The 17,430-nt window shown below is 43.2% G+C and overlaps 1 protein-coding gene across 5 annotated transcripts in view; it reads right to left on the bottom strand.

Annotated features, from left to right (window-relative positions):
- Positions 1-17,430, bottom strand: part of ABCC9 (ATP binding cassette subfamily C member 9) — a 71,179-nt gene that overhangs the window by 7,580 nt on the left and 46,169 nt on the right. For all 5 annotated transcript variants that reach the window (XM_050324316.1, XM_050324313.1, XM_050324315.1 and 2 more), the window contains 10 exons: positions 16,448-16,683; positions 15,392-15,540; positions 14,541-14,610; positions 13,548-13,705; positions 11,124-11,216; positions 8,081-8,183; positions 5,653-5,754; positions 2,863-2,983; positions 1,748-1,878; positions 1,096-1,174 (listed from right to left, as the gene is read on the bottom strand). In XM_050324316.1, the coding sequence (XP_050180273.1) occupies positions 1,096-1,174; positions 1,748-1,878; positions 2,863-2,983; positions 5,653-5,754; positions 8,081-8,183; positions 11,124-11,216; positions 13,548-13,705; positions 14,541-14,610; positions 15,392-15,540; positions 16,448-16,683 (1,242 nt within the window). The remainder of the gene's footprint in view (positions 1-1,095; positions 1,175-1,747; positions 1,879-2,862; positions 2,984-5,652; positions 5,755-8,080; positions 8,184-11,123; positions 11,217-13,547; positions 13,706-14,540; positions 14,611-15,391; positions 15,541-16,447; positions 16,684-17,430) is intronic.

The raw sequence follows: 17,430 nt of genomic DNA, 5'->3' as shown, positions 1-17,430 counted from the left end.
CACACGGATTTGAAGAGATAACAAAGACCTAGGGAACAACATGAATGAAATCTTGGCTCTAGTAAAGTTACTCGAAATCTTGTTATGTAACTTTTATTAGAGTCAGGACCCCACCCAGAAGTGGACCAGCACAGAGGCCAAATATTGGTCTAGCTGAGAGAGGGATGTGCACAAAGGATAAACAGAGCTTGATTTGAAAAAGACTTAGACATTCTCATTGGGAAAAATCAGGGAAGCAGACAATGAAAATACAAAGAAAACACAAGTAGAAGGAAACTTCAAGTTGGCAATAAACATAGCCATTAATTGTTTGCAATATTGATGTAACCAGGAGCCCTGGTCATGAATCAGAAGCCTATTTACCATAGATACATATAGGCAAGGAACCACACAAAAGCAAGAGTTATCTGCATCAGATTCACTTATCTCCCACATCCTACTGGGGTTTCCTAGAAAACATTCCATCCACAGTGGCTAAATTAGAAACATGGAAATCTCTGAAACAAAAAGATGACTTTCCAGTGGGTTTCTGTAATGCTGCAGCAACACAGATGTATCTGCATTATAAATGCCAGAGTGGGTATTGCTGCATACCAGTCCATGCCAATTGTCTGGGAGAGTGAAAGCAGCCAAATGTTTCCAAACTTTTAGTCAGTTTGTGCTGCAGTTGTGGGAAACCACAATAAAATAAAAAGTAAATATTTAGGGAATGACTTGTTGAGTTCTAGTTTCTACTCTGCTAATATTTTGACAGCTATAATAAGTTAATGCAGTTATTCTTTAGGGAGAAATTTAGACACTCCAGAGAGTTACGTATTATTTCATCCTGTCTCAAAGTTGTCAGAGCACCCACAAAAATAATTTTAAAAACTTAGGAGTGTAGTCTGTGTGCAAGATTTCCTGCAAGAGCCAAGTGTTACTCACAGTAGGACACTCGGTATTTTGAAGGATCAGGCATAAAAAACCCCATTCTAAACAAGTATCTTCTAAGCCGGAGGGCCAGGATATAAACTACCAAAAAGTCTCCTCGCTCATTCTGAAGAAATAAGAGGGGGAGCAGGTTAGGAGTGACAACATCCCCAAGTGAAAACTAACCATCAAAGATGTCCACCATCCTGAAGAATGCCAGAGACAGGGAGGACTTGCCACTGCCAGTCCGACCGCAGATCCCAACCTGCAAAAGACAGCAAGGTCAGGGGGAAGCTGCAAATCAGACCTGCAGTTCTCCTGGGAAAGCTGGACTGGGCTGTGCTGACGGTGAGTAGAAAGGTCCTTCCCAATGGGCAGGGGCAGACACCAAGGGAAAAACAGAGCAGCATGGCAAGGCACACTTCCTTTTTCTGCCTCTCTACATCATAAGGACTTGTCCCAGGAACATTTCTGAAACTTCTGCATTTTGACCTGGACTCCGATGACACTTTACTGGAATATGAGATATTGCATTTTTACTCAGTTCCAGTCTGGTGTTTCGGGTCTAATCTCATCTTCCACCCAGGCTCCCTCTATGAGAGGGAGATGGACTTGGAAAGAAATGGGATCCTGCTAAGGAAAGCTGATCCCATCCAAGAACCAGCTCTTATCAGGGTAAGTTTTTGACCCATGCTCAGGGAACCTCAGAGAGGATTGTCAGTGTATATATGTGCCACTGCAAGCTGTTGTTGTTCTTGCTCTTCTGCCACCTTAGAAAAGAAAACACAGTAAGGAGGGATCTGATCCAAGATGAGGAAGATGGGCAGCTGCTTGATACCTTTTGTCCCGGTTTGATGTACGCCTTAACGTGCTTGAGAACAGGCTTCAGGTTGTTTTCGTACCGAACACACAAATTTTCAATCTTGATTTCCCCCTCCTGGGGCCAGTCTTTGGGGACTTGAGAGGGATCTGAAATAGTTACAGAAAAACAAACTGACATGAATGCTGTCAGAGGGTCACCCTTTAGGACAGTCCCCTTTCCCCCTCTCTCCTTCCTGGGCATCTCAGGAAATGGAGCCCCACTTCCCTGCCAAGGCGGGGGAGCTGAGCTGGGAACTGCCAGGCGGGTGCATTAGCACTTGGCTTCCAGCTCTCAACACACGAGGAGAGAGGGCAGATGCTGAAGCGTCTCTTGGCAGTGAAATGGGGGGAAGGTAAAGGCGCAGGGAACGCAGAGTCCAGCGCGGGGTCAGCGCGTTCCGCGGTCAGTAACCGGCACAGGAAGGGCAGCGTGGCAGGGATGTTGTTACTGCTGCACAGCACAGGCTGTTGACATTATCACAGCTCGTATTTCATCCTGATTTGCAAACAGCCAGCAGGTTTTGTCTCCACTCTGAGGAGCTTGGCTTTCCAGGGAAGCTTGTTGGCCTGCCAGCCTTCTCGGTCTTGCCCTTCAACCGCTTCTAAAATACCCACCAGAGGCAATTTGAAGTGTGTGCAGATCAGGCCTCAGCTGACAAGGTCTGACAATGTGACCCTGTCCTGTAGTCCCCATTTGCTGCAAAGGTCAGAGATTTTGAAGCATGTGACTGATGGTGCATTATCTCTACTTTTGTCTCTTAAATAGCGACACGGATGTTTTGTTCATCCCATATGAACCATACAAAATACCATTTTCCCATATGAAAATACCTACAACTGGTATTTTCTGATGGTAACACAGGGCCTTCCTCTGTCTCCCTGGCATGACATAGGGATTTCTTTTCATGTTGACTAGCATGGGCTACACATCCCATAGATGCTTTTGGCTTTCCTGGTCACTCACATCAGTGGCAGTTCCTCCACATCAGTGAGAACTGATTTTGGACAAAGCGGTGTGTGCATTTTGCATGATCAAGTCTACCATTCTTTCCCATTACCACATAAACCCCCAAAAAGATTAGAGTGCAGTACCCAAGCAGCCTTCATAGTTCTCCGACTCCATGTTCAGGAAGCTGTGTACTTTCTTTACTGCACCCATCTGCACCTCCAGATCAGCCAGGTTCCTCACCACCCAGTTCAGGTAGTTGGTTATCTGCATCACAAAATGAAAACAAGGTCAGGGCTCTGAACAGCCTTCTGTCTGTTCATCTACCTGTTTGCAAATAAAGGTTGGATACGCCTTTATCTACCAAGGGGAAAGCCCTTGGCCTCACTCAGTGACATTCCACCACTTCAAGACCCATAACAAGCCAGTCATGCTCCATCACAAACAGCCCTGACACATCAGCTCAGTGCTTGGTGTTCTCAGCCTTGTTTGTTGAAGGAGAAATACAGAAAAGAATCAAAATTGGAAGCGCTGTTAGGAAATATCACATTTTCTAATCTTTCAAAGACTGTAACTAAGGGTAAAGAAAGTTTGATATTTGCAAATCTATTGAAAATATTTGATGGTTATTTCATTCCTGTATCTGCCTGTATACATTTAGATAATCCATTTCTCTCAAGGAAAAACACAAGAAATTTTTAGCACAGAAATATATGAGGAAAAAATGTGTTATCAGTTCAGCAGTAGTTCCTTCCTGGGTTTTATTCTCATTTGTAATGAAAAGGATTTGATCAATAGTAAAGGTATTGCTTCCAGTAGGTAACAGTTGATAATTAGTTGTCTAACAATACCCAGTAGATTAAACAAACTGATTTCTAGTCAGGACTGAATATTTAAGGCTGAAAACTTTAGAGCTATTTCCTAAACATTCGTAAGTCTTTATTTAGGTGCATATATAAGAAAGAAAAATTGATCTTATTAGAAAGTATTGCTAAGAACCTTTAAAAATGGAGATATTTTATATACCTGCTAAAGGTTTAGAAACTTTACACAGTGAAAACATCCTATGCACAAACATAACTCAGAGAAAGGCTTTGTAAATTTTTTTTTGTGGAAGATCATTGAATCTGACAAAGAAGGACTTTATCATGAATAAATTCCCCAGCCCTGCTTCTTTCTCACTAACCTAATACTGATGCAATAGGCAAACAGTAAATAGTTTTATTTATTTCAGCAAATATAAAGATTCAGCAGAACCTGTTGTTTATTTAGAGGACTTAGTAAGTAAGTAAAGACTTTGTGATCATTAAGATAGAGTTCTGGGAGGGGGGATTATTCTTTGTTCAGAAACTCCTCATTTGGTGCCCAGCTTTTGAGCCAGGAGGTTGCAGAAATGGGTAAGTTTGCAGATAAGCAAAGCACTCTGCAGAACTGGCAGATCTGAAAACAGAGCCTGGCATCCAAAAAGCTCTACCCACCACTTCAACCATTGCCTCACAGTTGTACAAGGGGGTTGGCAGTGTTTACAGAAGAGGAAAGAACAGGCCATGGATGTCTGCTGTAAACACAGCCTCGGTACATTCTGCTCTCCTTCAGGTCCAGTCATCAGCCCTCTCTTACCCCCAAAGAGAAATAACACAAACCCTGTGCCAGGGGACACAGGTAATGACCAAACTGCCTTCCAGATGTCACCAGTGTTATTGTGGGGCAGGAGAGGGGGACAGGTGATCACTTGGTGACCACAGCACTCCTTCCCCTGCTACGCCAGACTTCAGCAGGTGCCTGCTTCACACCGACCATCTGTTTGCAAACACGGGCTAGAAACAAGGTACCAAGGATGGTGCAGACATCCTGGCGCTCCCAGAGCTCTGCTAATGAGGCAGGACTACCAGGCATGTTTTCAGAGCGTAGTTGAAGCCCTGGGTCTGATTCTCAGCTGCTGGCAGGTTCTCACACTGCTGCACTGACAGCGTGAAGGGGATCTAAGGCCACCCCAAGGCAGCTGCAGAGAACTTTGTTGTAACCACGGGCTTGGCAGCATTTAGGTGCAAAGCCAGATCTCTGTGTTAGACCCACACCCACATCCCTCCCTCATATCAGTGTTTTAAAGCACCCAGGTTTTTACCATGGTTTCAGAAGTTCTTCCTACCACTGTCATCATCCTACTTTTGTCCCCACTCTCGTGGTTAATTCAGGAATATTTCTACTCTCTGTGGTGACTGGAATTCACTCCATGCTCATGATGCTCTCTCAGTCTCTCTCACAGCCAGGGATATTAAAACTCTGCTCCTTCTCCACAGCTAAAACAGCTCACTGCTCATGACTGTGGCAAAATGAGTCAGCTACTGGACCACCAAAATCTCATCATTCCCAGCCCCACCTCCTCTGCTTTCCTACTGCTACCTGGCATGAACCATGCCTACAAAGGTCCCAGGCCCCAAATCCATCCAGAATTGCATGGGCAATATCAGGCATATGAGTGGTCTCCCTCCAAAGGTAAAACTGGTGTTTCTGTTTCTTCAGCAATTATTTGATTTGGTCTCTGGTTAAAGATTGTTAAAGGATGATGACAATCCGTGAAATAGTACTTCCTGGCAGGTTTTTTGCCGTGTACAGGCACAACCAACACTGTGTTACACAAACCAGAGTGCACAGCAGGTCCTCTTACGCATTTTTAATTTTCCTGCTCTGCTTGGGAGCACGCAGGGCCTGGGAATGGCCGTGTTTTTTTAATTGGCTCATAAAACCTGAAGCAAGTCCAAGCTGCCCTGAAGTCTCTCAGCTTTGGCTCGAATCCATTATTTGCCGGATTGTTGTGGATTTTTTTTTTTTTTTCAAGATTAAGAAAGCTGGAAGACAACCTTGTATATATAAAAATATTATAAAATTAATACTTGTTTGGTCTGAAAGTTCTTAAGCTCTGCCTTGGTACGTACTGTCAGAGCATACAGGAGACCCAGCCCCACAAATCCCGAGTTGGGCCCTTCAGTGATGGAGGTGACAGCTGCAGTCAGGACAATACAGGCACCAAGGTAATCCTGGAATGAGAGAGACAGGGAGAAAAACATTCTAGGCAACATTAAAAGGCAGCAACAAGGACATTTCTTTAGCTGAGGAGCAGTTTAACTCAACTGAGAATTATTTATATAATGACACCTGCTACTTAATTATTGGTTTGTTCTTCCTGGAGAAGGTCACAGGTTGTGGTGCCCAGTCTGAAACACTCTAAAGCAACTTGCTGAATACAAGTGAAACAGGCCAGTAATTTCAGCAAATCCATTTGGTATCTCACTGTGGGAGCCCCACATAGAGCAGGTATCAAAAAAATCAAATAAGCACACAAAAAATCCTAAGAATGATATAATAATGACACCTCTAATTCCTACCACTAAAACAACTCTTCTGGGTCTTCTGGAAACATGGGTTTGCCTGCTCAAAAAAGAGAAACCTCGCTGGCTTCACAAAGTCCAGGAAGGCTTTTGGTAGAACTCATACAGGTCATGAGCATGTTTTATTGGCAGAAGCTTTGCAGGAGCTGGAACCTATTTTCTTGACGTGCACCTCAGTTTTGAAGTGACTGCCACATGTGATCTCATGGAATCAAGGTGCCTGATTAATGAGACACGTGGTATTGCCTCTCTCCCACTGCTACCTGCACTATATTTACTTTGGATTACATTTTCCATCCATTTTTCTCCTCCAGTCTGATAATGTACTACCTGGAATCTTTCCTTCTGAGACTGGAAATGAGGGTTGCCTGGTTCTTCTGTCTGTAAATTGTGTTGATGAGCAGATGACAGACTCAAACTTAAGCAGGGGATGGATTTAAACTGACAGAGAGCAGGTTTAGATTGGATATTTGGAAGAAATTCTTCCCTGTGAGGGTGGGAATGCCCTGGCACAGGTTGCACAGAGAAGCTGTGGCTACCCCATCCCTGGAAGTGTCCAAGGCCAGGTTGGATGGGGCTCTGAACAAACCAGGATAGTGGCAGGTGTTCCTGCCCATGGCAGGGGGGTTGGAATGAGATGATTTTTAAGGTCCTCTTCAACCCAAACCATGTGATTCTGGGATTCTATGATTGACATCTGCAGGGAATTAGAACCACAGTGGTCTTGAGTCTCCAGCAGCAGCTGGGACAGGACTTAATACCCAAATTTTTGGTGATCTTGGTACACTGTGCCATTAGGGAGAGCTAAATGAACCACTCCTTGGCAAGGCCACATTATTCCTATCGCTATGATGAAGCGAGGCATATTCTTGGATCAGGTTCATTCCACATGTAAGCAAGTCTAAAACTGTGAGACATTAACAGGCATCGCCACAGCTCGTTCCAGGATTGGCTGTTGCTCTGTTATTTATCTCTGTTGCTCTGTTATTTATCTGTCTTAGATTTGGAAGCAAGTTCAGCTTGGTCTTGGATGCTGTAAGGAGCTGAAAGCTTCGTGCACGAGGGAAAGCTTTGCCATCCTAAGAAATGGAGAATAACTTTGTTGCTCTGAGGTCATACCAGGAAAAAAAGGTGAGTATCCAGCCTTTGATGTGGGGATTAATCATGCCTGTTGCTATTTGTGTCTAGCAGAACCAGGTCACTGCTCTGTTTATTCACTGCTCTTTGGGTTTCAGATGAATAAGGAAATCCCAGTTACTTTGCTTGCCTCTTCTTGCCTTGCAGATCAGGAAAGTCCCTCACGTGCTGTCCCTGGAGAGCCCCCACAAAAACCAGGAGCCTGTTTCACTGTCAGTGGCTGCTCAGGGCCTTACTGGTTTTTTTTTTTTTTTTTTTTTTCCAGTTGGGGTCTGGTCCTGCCATCTTTCATGATACCAAACAGTAAAACCACAAAGGGTATGGCCTGACAGCTGCAGTCAGGGCACTGCAAGGAGGGGTTTAACTTACAGCTGTGGGGTCAAACCCTCTGCTGGAGAGATACTTCAGGACCTGCAAGGTGAGTGGTGCCTAAAACAGCCCTGGCAGAGCAGTGGCACAGTTCACAAGACTACTAAAAATCCACGTCCTTCTTTGAAAGTCGTTCCTGCTGGAGCAGGTCTGCAGATGCTGCACAGTAGCAGAGAAAGCCTCAAGTTGTGTAAATGTTTGTCCTTGCATTCTCTTCAGACACTAGACAGCACAGCACCAAAAGATGAGGGGAGGGAAGACTTGCATTTTCCTACTCCTGGCCAAGAAAGCTGAAAAGAACACCCCTGTGGGTTTAACACAACAAAGCAGATCTATTTTAAGGAGCTCTGTGTGTGCGTTACAATCCCATCGCGAGATTAATCCCCCGTTATCATCCCCTGCGCGTCGGGCGAAGCCTCTGTTTGCTTCCAAGGTTTCAAAACCGCGGCTGGGACGAGACTGAACGTACCGTCCTGACCTCCAGCCATCTGTTGGCAGCCGACAGAAACAAGTAGGCAATGTTGTTCGTGTCCGTCAGTTCCAGCATGCGCTGTTTGAACCTGGCTTCGTGCCTGCCGAGAGCAAAGTTGTTACGTTACAACACGGTGCACACAGAAGGGTGAAGCCTTAACTCTTCTCTGGCTTCCCCTTCCTCCCCCTCTCTCCCCGCAAACCAAAACTTTTTGCCCTCCTGATTTCGGGTTAAAAATCTCTGCCCTGCTGCCACAGCTCCCCATACGTAACCAGAGCTACCCGTGTCATGGGGAGGATTTGGCTGACAAGCAAATATTGGGGTAGATTTTGAATCAGAGCCTGTCCATTGAAAGAGACTCCAGTTCTGGGTGTTGGGGGTTTGCTTCTCAAAGTTGATCTATTTTTTATAGCTGTGGCCACCCTTCAGTCCTCTAACAAGTGAGTGCTGCTGTGGCCCCTTGCTTCTTCCTCACAAGCCACCACCAGGACCTGTCATCTCAAATCCCGATTTCAGACATCTCTGTCTGTAGAAATTTCACTGCATGGCAGACAAGAATAGACATTTCATGTACTGCACATATTCCTTTCAGTATTTCTATAGCATTGAAAGACACTGGCATGGGAACAACACATTCCTCTTTTGCCACAGGAGCCTTTGAATCATTTCCCAGTCACCTCCTCCATCTACTTTTGGTCACAGCTAAGCTTGTCTTTGTCCCCCAGTGATAATGACTTTATCATGTCTCTCCTGGGTACAAACCTGCTGTCCATGCTAGCCAGATCCTAGTTAGTCTCACACATTCTGATTTGTTAATATAATTAAATTCAGACCAGTTGATTTTAAATTTCATAATTTGTTATTGGTGACTCTTAGGTCAGGTATAAAACAAGGTTTGTGTGTCTGTAAGTTTATCTATTTTATTGCAACTGTACCAGCTGCTCTGACAAAAAAAATGGTGCCTGAAAAGGTGCCTGGCCAGCTGCAGGGCTCATCAACAGGAGTGGCACCTCTAAGGTTTCAGCTAATATAGACTGATCCACAGATCAATACCTTTCAGCCAAACAGCTCAGCTGTTTTCTCAGCCAGTCACAGGTTGCCTGAACAACTGGGAAACTCCAGTGAGGGAGAGCCAGAGGTCATCTTTGCTTTACAAAAATGAGGGGCGTTACTCCACTGCCACCTGTTTCTCTCTCCCCCTTGTAATGCCCATCATTTAAAACCCAATCATTTAAAAACCAAGCCCACAAAATCTGAGGTACACTTTGGGAAGGGAGGGGGAAATCTCTGTTGGTGCAAGTATTAAATTCTTGGTGCCTTGCACAGTCAGATGGAAACCGTTTTGTTGTTTCATATTCTGCTGTCTGCTCCATACCCTTACTTGAATAAAGCAGCTGAACTTCAGTCAGCAGCTCATTGTCTGTTTTATCATGGCAAGCTCAGGGTCCTGCTGTGGAGCACCTGTAACCCCTGTTCTGCCAGAAACTCCCTTCTTTTATCTCAGCTCTTTCCCACTGGCGGTGTTTTATTTCCCTCTGCACAGCTTGCAAACATGGCAAGCAACCTCCCCAAAACAACTGGCAACGGGAATGACGTGGGGAGGAGCAAAGATGCACTGACTACTCTGCTCATCTGCCTTCCTGGCAGCAAAACCCCTGTTTTCCTAGTGGAAAATCTGACGTGCTCGATCTGTATGCTTTCATCCACGTTCAGTTCATCTTCTGGGCAGTTTGAGACTTTTATCCCGTCAGATGACAAACGGCAAAGGTCACTGAGATTGCTCTCAGATCCGACTGTACTACTCTGTGGTAAGTTATGTGGGGAGCTGCTCTGTTTTATCCTGGAACACACTGAACTCGAACTGCAGAGAATGACTAACAGGGCTAGCAGAAAATTCGAGCTTGCCGATAAAAAGTGCCGTAGACTTCAGGTTTGGTTGACAGTGGAGCACAGGCAGGGAGATGAAATGGAGCTCCTGGAGAACTCAAGTGATGGTTGTGATGCCCAGTCCTCTCCTCAGGTTGCCTTTTGCTCTCTGCCACCCAAGCCCACAGTGTCTGTTTTGTCAGGTGGAGTTCAGCTCCTGAGAAGTGCAAAGCTCCTTCATCTCTCTCAGGAGATAACGTGATGAAAGGCCACTCTGAACCTTTCAAGAAGCACTCAGTCACATCAGCATCAGGCCTTAATGATGATTTACGCTTTCACCATGTCATTCTGGTTGATCAGGCTTGTTAAGACATTTCCTGTTGACCACTGGCTCACGTCTCTTCAACACAGCAATGTTTTTGCTTGTCCTTCCACATTCCTTAGTGCAACACTCTGTGCTAATAGCCCCGGTCCTAAAGCTTAGCCTGAAGTGGTGAAACAGTCTTAAGCTGATCAAATAGGTGTGTAAATGGCACTGCAGTGAGATCTGCTCCGGTCTGAGGTTCTACAACGTACAGGATGAGTGCAAGTTGTCCTTACTGGGGAGCAACATCAAACTGGGACTTGGTCAGTTGTGCTAGCTGTAATGTAGTGAATATACAAGGAGAATTTGGCCTGTATTTCATGAAGCAACTAGAGAAAAAATGCATGTATGGAAAGCTGGAATAATTATCTGAATCTACTGAAATTTATTTTTGAGTTTTGATTGACAAGGGTAGGTTTTACAATATTAAGATCAAGCTCTGTTCCGCTGTAATTTGCTTGGAAAGTGTCAGTGTACACTGACTTTCAGTTGGAGAGTGCTATAAAGGTGTTTCCCTGCCCAGGGAGTGGGTTAAATACAGAACTGATTCAGGGACACAGGTTATAGGATATTGGAAGTGGGTCTGAAGGAGCAGTGCCTGTGCCTGCTTGGCAAAAGAGAGCTCCCTGCTGCCCGGGTGAGGTAGGGTTAAAAGAGATTCCTTCAAAGTCTAAATATCATATCTGAAATACGTAATCATCTCTAATTCAGTGGAAAAAACAATACAGAAATGATTAGTGTGTTAGTGAAAATATGCAACAGGTTTTAGAGGCATGGCCAAGCCTCCCTCTAATAATTTGTTTTACTGACCCAAATGCTCTGATGGTGGTAAGGCCTTCAGCTGTCTCAGAGAAGTGACACAGCAAAGGGAGCTGGGTGCTGTCATCGAGTTCCTGGAGGTCCCTGGGAGCATAAAAAACAACAGACACCCATTACAATGTAAACATCACTGTCTGTGGAAATTTCACTGCATGGCAAACAAGGATAGGCCTTTCATGTGTTGCACATATTCTTTCCAGGAGCACACAAAATTGTCTTTCTATCGCATAGAAAGACAATGGCATGGGAATATCACATTCCTCTTTTGCCACAGGAGCCTTTGAATCATTGCCCAGTCACCTCTTCCATCTACTTTTGGTCACAGATGAGCTTCTCTTTGTCCCCCAGTGATTATGACTTTATCATGTCTCTCCTGGGTAAAAACCTGCTGTCTATTTTAGCCATGTCCTAATTACCTGTTATTCTCACACACTCTAATTTGTTAATATAATGAGCTTCAACTCAGAACAGCTGATTTAAAATTTTGTGGCATGTTATTGGTGACTCTTAGGTCAGGTATAAACCAGGGTTTGTGTGTCTGTAAGTTTATCTATTTTATTGCAACCCTACCAGCTGATCTAACAAAAGAAAAAGGTGCCTTTCCATATAAAACTTGCTGCATTTTCCATATCTGTAATTACCACAACATGCTGAATGTAAAATAGAACAGATGATAGCAGACCTTCTATTTGTAGTTTTAAGTTACCACACTGGTGGAAACAGAGACAGCATTGACAGAGAAATAATCTGAATGATAAATTTCCTCAATTACCCAGCAATGGTACTTCCAAGACCTGCTTGGAGCAATGACATTTAAGTCCAAAAAGTTCCAGTCTCCTGAAACAGGAATGTTTTCCAAACCACAGAGGAAAACACATCTTTCTGTAACACTCTTGCCATTGGCACAGCAGCCAGTTGTATAAACAGAAGGGAGGCCAGATCATTAGAGATTTAAAGTCTTTATCAAAATCCTGCTATGTTTGCACACTGCATTGGATAGGCCAGGAGAAACAAGTGCTCCATGATGCTGAATGTTGCAGCACCCAGAGCTGAATTCGCTGCTTGTGTTTTGATGAGAAATATCTTTCGAATTTCTGATGGAAAATACACAGCAGTTTTTGAAAGATGTAATGGAAAATACAACAAAGTGCTGCAAGAAATACTGTAAATATTTGCATTTCTAAAAATTAGTGCAGCTTATACGCCTGCAAAGTACTGCGTGCAAGTAAGTTATAAACACTGGCTGAAGCTGCTCCTTCCTCCTACATTTCCCAAGACCGATTTTTTGATGTCTGGTGTGCAAACAGAAGAACACAAGTCAACCCTGAATGCCTCACCAGTGATTTAAAAGAGTTTAATTTAGAAAAAAAAAATTAAAAAAAAAAAAAAAAAAGCAGCAATTCTCATACTGACTATGTAGTTTTCTGAAGAATAAATCTTGGAAATTCTGAAGAAGGACGATGAAAAGTAGAGTAAAGTGAAGCAAAATTCTTAACATGTTGCTCTGTGCCCACCCTGCTCCGTGGATTTAAGGGGAATAACTGAAACAACTCTCTCTGGATAAGAAACCACTAGTTTATCTATTTCTTACTTGATGCAAAACAGCAGCTAATGCTGCAGCATGTGCCTACTGCAAAAATAAGGCCAGATAATAATAGTAATAACCTGCTAATAATGGCAGGTTGTTTTGGCCTCCCAGCACGTCAGCAGGTGCTTTGATCAGTAATCTTAAGTATCAGAAAGGGGTGTAAATCCAGACAGATTCTGGCTGATAACAAAAAGAAGAAGAGTAATGAATCCAATTTAAGACAAAACATTCAAATGGCTTGCTTAAGATGTTTTACAGAATGAATTTAGTACGAGTCTAAGAAATCATGATGCTCCTTTTGCTAAAAAATTGTAGTTTTTATACCCAGGCAAACCATTAAAATGGTTAGAATATGGATATGAAACGCTGTACAGTGGAAATGATTTTCTGTAGAGGTTTTTTCTCCCAATATGAAAAAGAAAACAGAGACTGAGGTTAATCCAGGGAGTTATTTTCCATTCTCTGCTAACTCTCAGAAGGTCAAAGAGGAGCTTTGACCAGAGGCAAGCTGGGTCAGTTGATCAACAGACTTCATGCTCCTCTCCCTCTATAGCCAGCAGTGTACAAAAGTGATGCAACTGGTGTTGCATCCCTAAATATCCCATTTGTAGTCAGGTCAGCTGGAAAAATCCTCCTGTGTATGTCCCAAACTCAGGCCTAGGGATGAAAATCAGGATGCCATGGCTGCTTTCCCCTTATTCCTGTATCCTCACATCCCATCACAATTCTTAGTAAAGGTTTTTGGGTTGGTTTTTTGTGGGTTTTTTTTAGAAGACATTTTCAGGACTGGTTTTGGTGGGTTTTGTTTTGGGTTTTTTAACACGTACTTGGAAGCCACTCTGAAGTATTTCTGGATGAAATAAAAGGCTATCCCGAGAGGCACGAGGGCAACAAGGAACCATGGGGTGGCATAGGAGATCATTCCAATGGCTGACAGGCAGAGCAAGGTGGACCTGGTAAGAGACTCCAGCGTAGGAGGGATGTGCTGCAGTGAAATAAAAAACATACATAAAGCAGAAAATCACTATTATAGCCTTTTTTTCCCCATAGAGGACCACACGGAAAGTGGAATGATACCAACTGTGCAGCCACTGGTATTCTCTTTACATCAGGAGCCTTTATGTTTCTGTGAGTCTAATAGCCAAATGGTAAAAAAAAAAAAGAGCCAGTGGGGTTTTTTTCCCCTAAAAGTCAGAGCTTCAGATCTCATGGGGAAACAGGAGCCATTTCCACCTCGTTTAGGTAACAGGCAAGGAAGAAAAAAATTGTTCTTCATATCCTAAGTGTTCAGAGATATACAATGATCTTTCTCAGAGCCTCCTAATTTTTTTTCCACGTTCCCAACACCCTCACGTTCAGATTTATTGCTCGGCCAAAAATTTTAATGCACAGCCATGGTGAAAACATCCTTTCCTTCCCCTGAATGCTCTAAATCCACATGTGCTACAGCCAGGGTGGAACATTTATTTGTCATATCTACTCCTGAACAGTTAAAGTTGCTATATTCTACCCTCTTTCCTGTTTTGAGTTACAAAATATGATGTTTTGCTAATCCAGATCTTCCAACAGAAGCATCTAATCTGCACATGAAGAAATTCAGAGTCTCCATCTCTCACTACATTTATTTTTATAGTTACCTGCCCTTATTACTTTCTATTTTTATCACTCCCAATGCCTGTTTTTGCTATGCCTTTCTCTGCTGGATATTTTAATACATTTAATAATGGATACTTTTAGTACATTTATTGCTCTTACTCAGTATCTAAGTGAAAATTTGCAAAGCCAAGGTGTCATGAAGCAGAACATATCGATGCACCTACCTGGTCGATGATATTTGTGTCAGCAGAGAAACGATTTAGGATTAGCCCCAAGGGAGTCATATCGAAGAACCTGTTGAACAAATTAAAACCAGAAAGTTTCCTGTAAAGGAATTCCATTTTGGGGTAAAAAGCCCAGTCAGACAGAGCACAGAAAGCTGTCTCCAGCCTTTCTATTAAACCAAGCCGTAAATACGAACAACACAACAGATATAAAATCTGCATCCTGGCTGTCCAAATGCTTCTTTTGGCATTTCCCCCCACCCCAGGAAAAAACTTTGTCTCCTCTTCCAAAAACCTGCTGTCTTGTGTCCTGGTCTCTCATTCTTGCTCCCTCAAAACTTAAGATCCCTTCCAAAGATCTCAGCCTGTCCCTGGCTCCTGCTAAAGGGCACCAACCCCAGAAGTTTCGTGGAAGCACTGGGATAACTCAATTTGATACTCATGCAACCTTTTGGCCATCCTGCTGCCTCTGTTGTCATCCACAAAACCTGTCCCCAGCCATCAGAAGAAGCCTTGGTGCCACTTGTCACCATGTCACTGCTCAGAGCTGGAGTTTGGGTGTCCTGGAGCTTGAACTGCCCTCAGAGCTGTCCTTGACCCCCCAGCCTTGAAGGGCTGCCAGTTATCCAACAGATTGCAGCCAGATAAAAAAGGGGGAAGAATTTCACAGGTTCTGCAATGGAATTTCCCCCCTTCCCCTTAATTCCCTCACTAAGTTATTTTGACTTTTTGAGGCCTTGGAGGAAACAGGGCAGCCACAAGAGCTCTTCACAGGAGTGCCCTCCCAGTTAACCAAGAGGGCAGGGTTTGGTCAGGAAGCTTTCCAGGGGGGATATAATTTTTTGCCGCACCTGATGGGTCCAAGGATGATCTTGTTGAGGAGGTTGTGGTGTAGGTTCTTGGCTGCTGTGAGGCCCATCCACTCCACAGTCAGTGACGTGATGAGGCAAAGGACAATCCCAGCTCCCGAGAGGATGCTGAAGACAGCTACATGGTAAGTCTGATAAAATGACAAATACATCAATCCTAGAAATAGACACCCAATTCTGCTTTCTGCTGGGAGGTTCCCAAGGTACCAATCAGCTACTGTGTCACATCACTTATATTATATAGTTGTAATTATATATAATATCTGAGGAATAAAGAACTATGAATGAACTGCAATTCAGTAAGTTCATATAAATAGAAGTTACTGTAGTTCTAAGAGCCCTCACCCTACTGATGAACACCCATCAAGATCATGAAATGATAGTTCTTAGAACTGTGAAGATGGACTAAATGGATAAATACGAAGGATCACACATTGTTGGCCAAGAAATTCAGTCAACCAACGTAGGACCTCTCAAGAATTAAGGCATTTGAGAGATATTGGAAAGTTCCACTTTATTAAGTTCAAGCATCATAAAATTCCCGGAGCAAACCTTGGACTCATCTGCCAGGGTTATAACACATTCAAGCCTTCTGAAAATTTACTAAGTGGAATCCAGTGAAATATTGTATATTAGTCAGATTTACAGCTACAAGCAGATTGTACTCAAGTAGCACAATTGAAGACTTTTTTAAAATTTCTTTTTCTGGCAGGACATTACTCGACAGCCAGTACTTAGGAAAATGGGGTCATTGACTTAGGAGTTAAAAGATCCAGAAGGAGAAGTTTAGTATGAAGTCCCTTCCTTTGAAAGGTCAATGGCTTTTCTACCCTCAAACATGTTTGCATGTTCAAAAAGACGGATAAAACTTGAATGGCCTTGTTTTAACATGAAAAATCTGTCCATCCTATATAATAGCCAAGCTTACTCCATCTGTCACCTTTCCAATCTAACTAGATGAACAGCAAATAGTTACTTTAGAATATTTTTTCTTTCTTCCTTCCTTCCTTTCTTTTTATCCTCCAAGACATGGCTCACCTTATCATCATCAGCGTTCCTGGCTTCATTTGTGTTGTCCATGGATGTCCACGTAGCAAGCCAGTAATCTATGGCCACTATAACTGAGTGTTTCAACAGCTTGGAGAAAATCATCAGAAAGAGCAAGAAAAATCCTCCAGAGGTGAGGTATCTCCAACAGGTTTTCCACGGCATCTTTGTCCTCAGCCTCATGACAGTTGACATATTATCATCTTCATCCTCTTCCTCTTCTTCCTCTGTGACTCAGACATTAAATCAAGTTTAGCTGGGACTCAGCACTAGGAATTTTACCTTGTTTTTCTAGATTTGGTTGACTTTTTTCTTGCCTTGAATTTTAATTTCAAAGGAAACATTCGGTTTGTCATTTAAAAACAGCAAACACTTCAGACGTATTTTCATAAGACTTTCCCTGTGCCCTTTAAGCAATTCTATAGTTTATCAGTATTTGCCTTGTTGCAGCTTTGTTAATTTTAGTTAAACTGACTATTTATAGCAGAGACCGGGCCTTTCCCAACCTGTTCAGCTGCTTTTATTTTACAGTCAGCAGAATTTGGATCACAAGGAAGATTCTAGAAAGCCCTCCAAACCTTTCCATCCAGAGGCTCCAACATCTGTTGCACAAGAAAGCTCAATTTTCCCTCCAGTGAAGAGTACTAAAGCTTTGTCTATGACAAAAGGATAATTGATTGCATTACACTGAAACACAATTAGTGGGAGATACATATTTCATAGGTGTATAAAGAAGACATTTAATTTTTTCTCCTGATAATAAGGATATAGATCTCACAACCTTGCAGGCTGCACTTGAGGAAGGGAAATGTTGCCCTGCTCTTGACAGCTACCCCAATCTGTTCTCTTTACAATTATTTCTGTTGTTTTACTTCTCTCTCATCTCTCAGTAACTCAAGGTAGTGTGAGTTAGCAAAGAAATTAACTTATTCTGTGACACCCTTATCCCTGCAACAAATACATGGAGAATTCCT

This window comes from Myiozetetes cayanensis, unplaced genomic scaffold (genome assembly GCF_022539395.1).
Source record: "Myiozetetes cayanensis isolate MyiCay16 unplaced genomic scaffold, myiCay2020 scf3, whole genome shotgun sequence".
NCBI lineage: Eukaryota > Metazoa > Chordata > Aves > Passeriformes > Tyrannidae > Myiozetetes > Myiozetetes cayanensis.
Note: the sequence above shows the minus strand (reverse complement) of the source record. Positions and strands in the feature narration are given on the sequence as shown.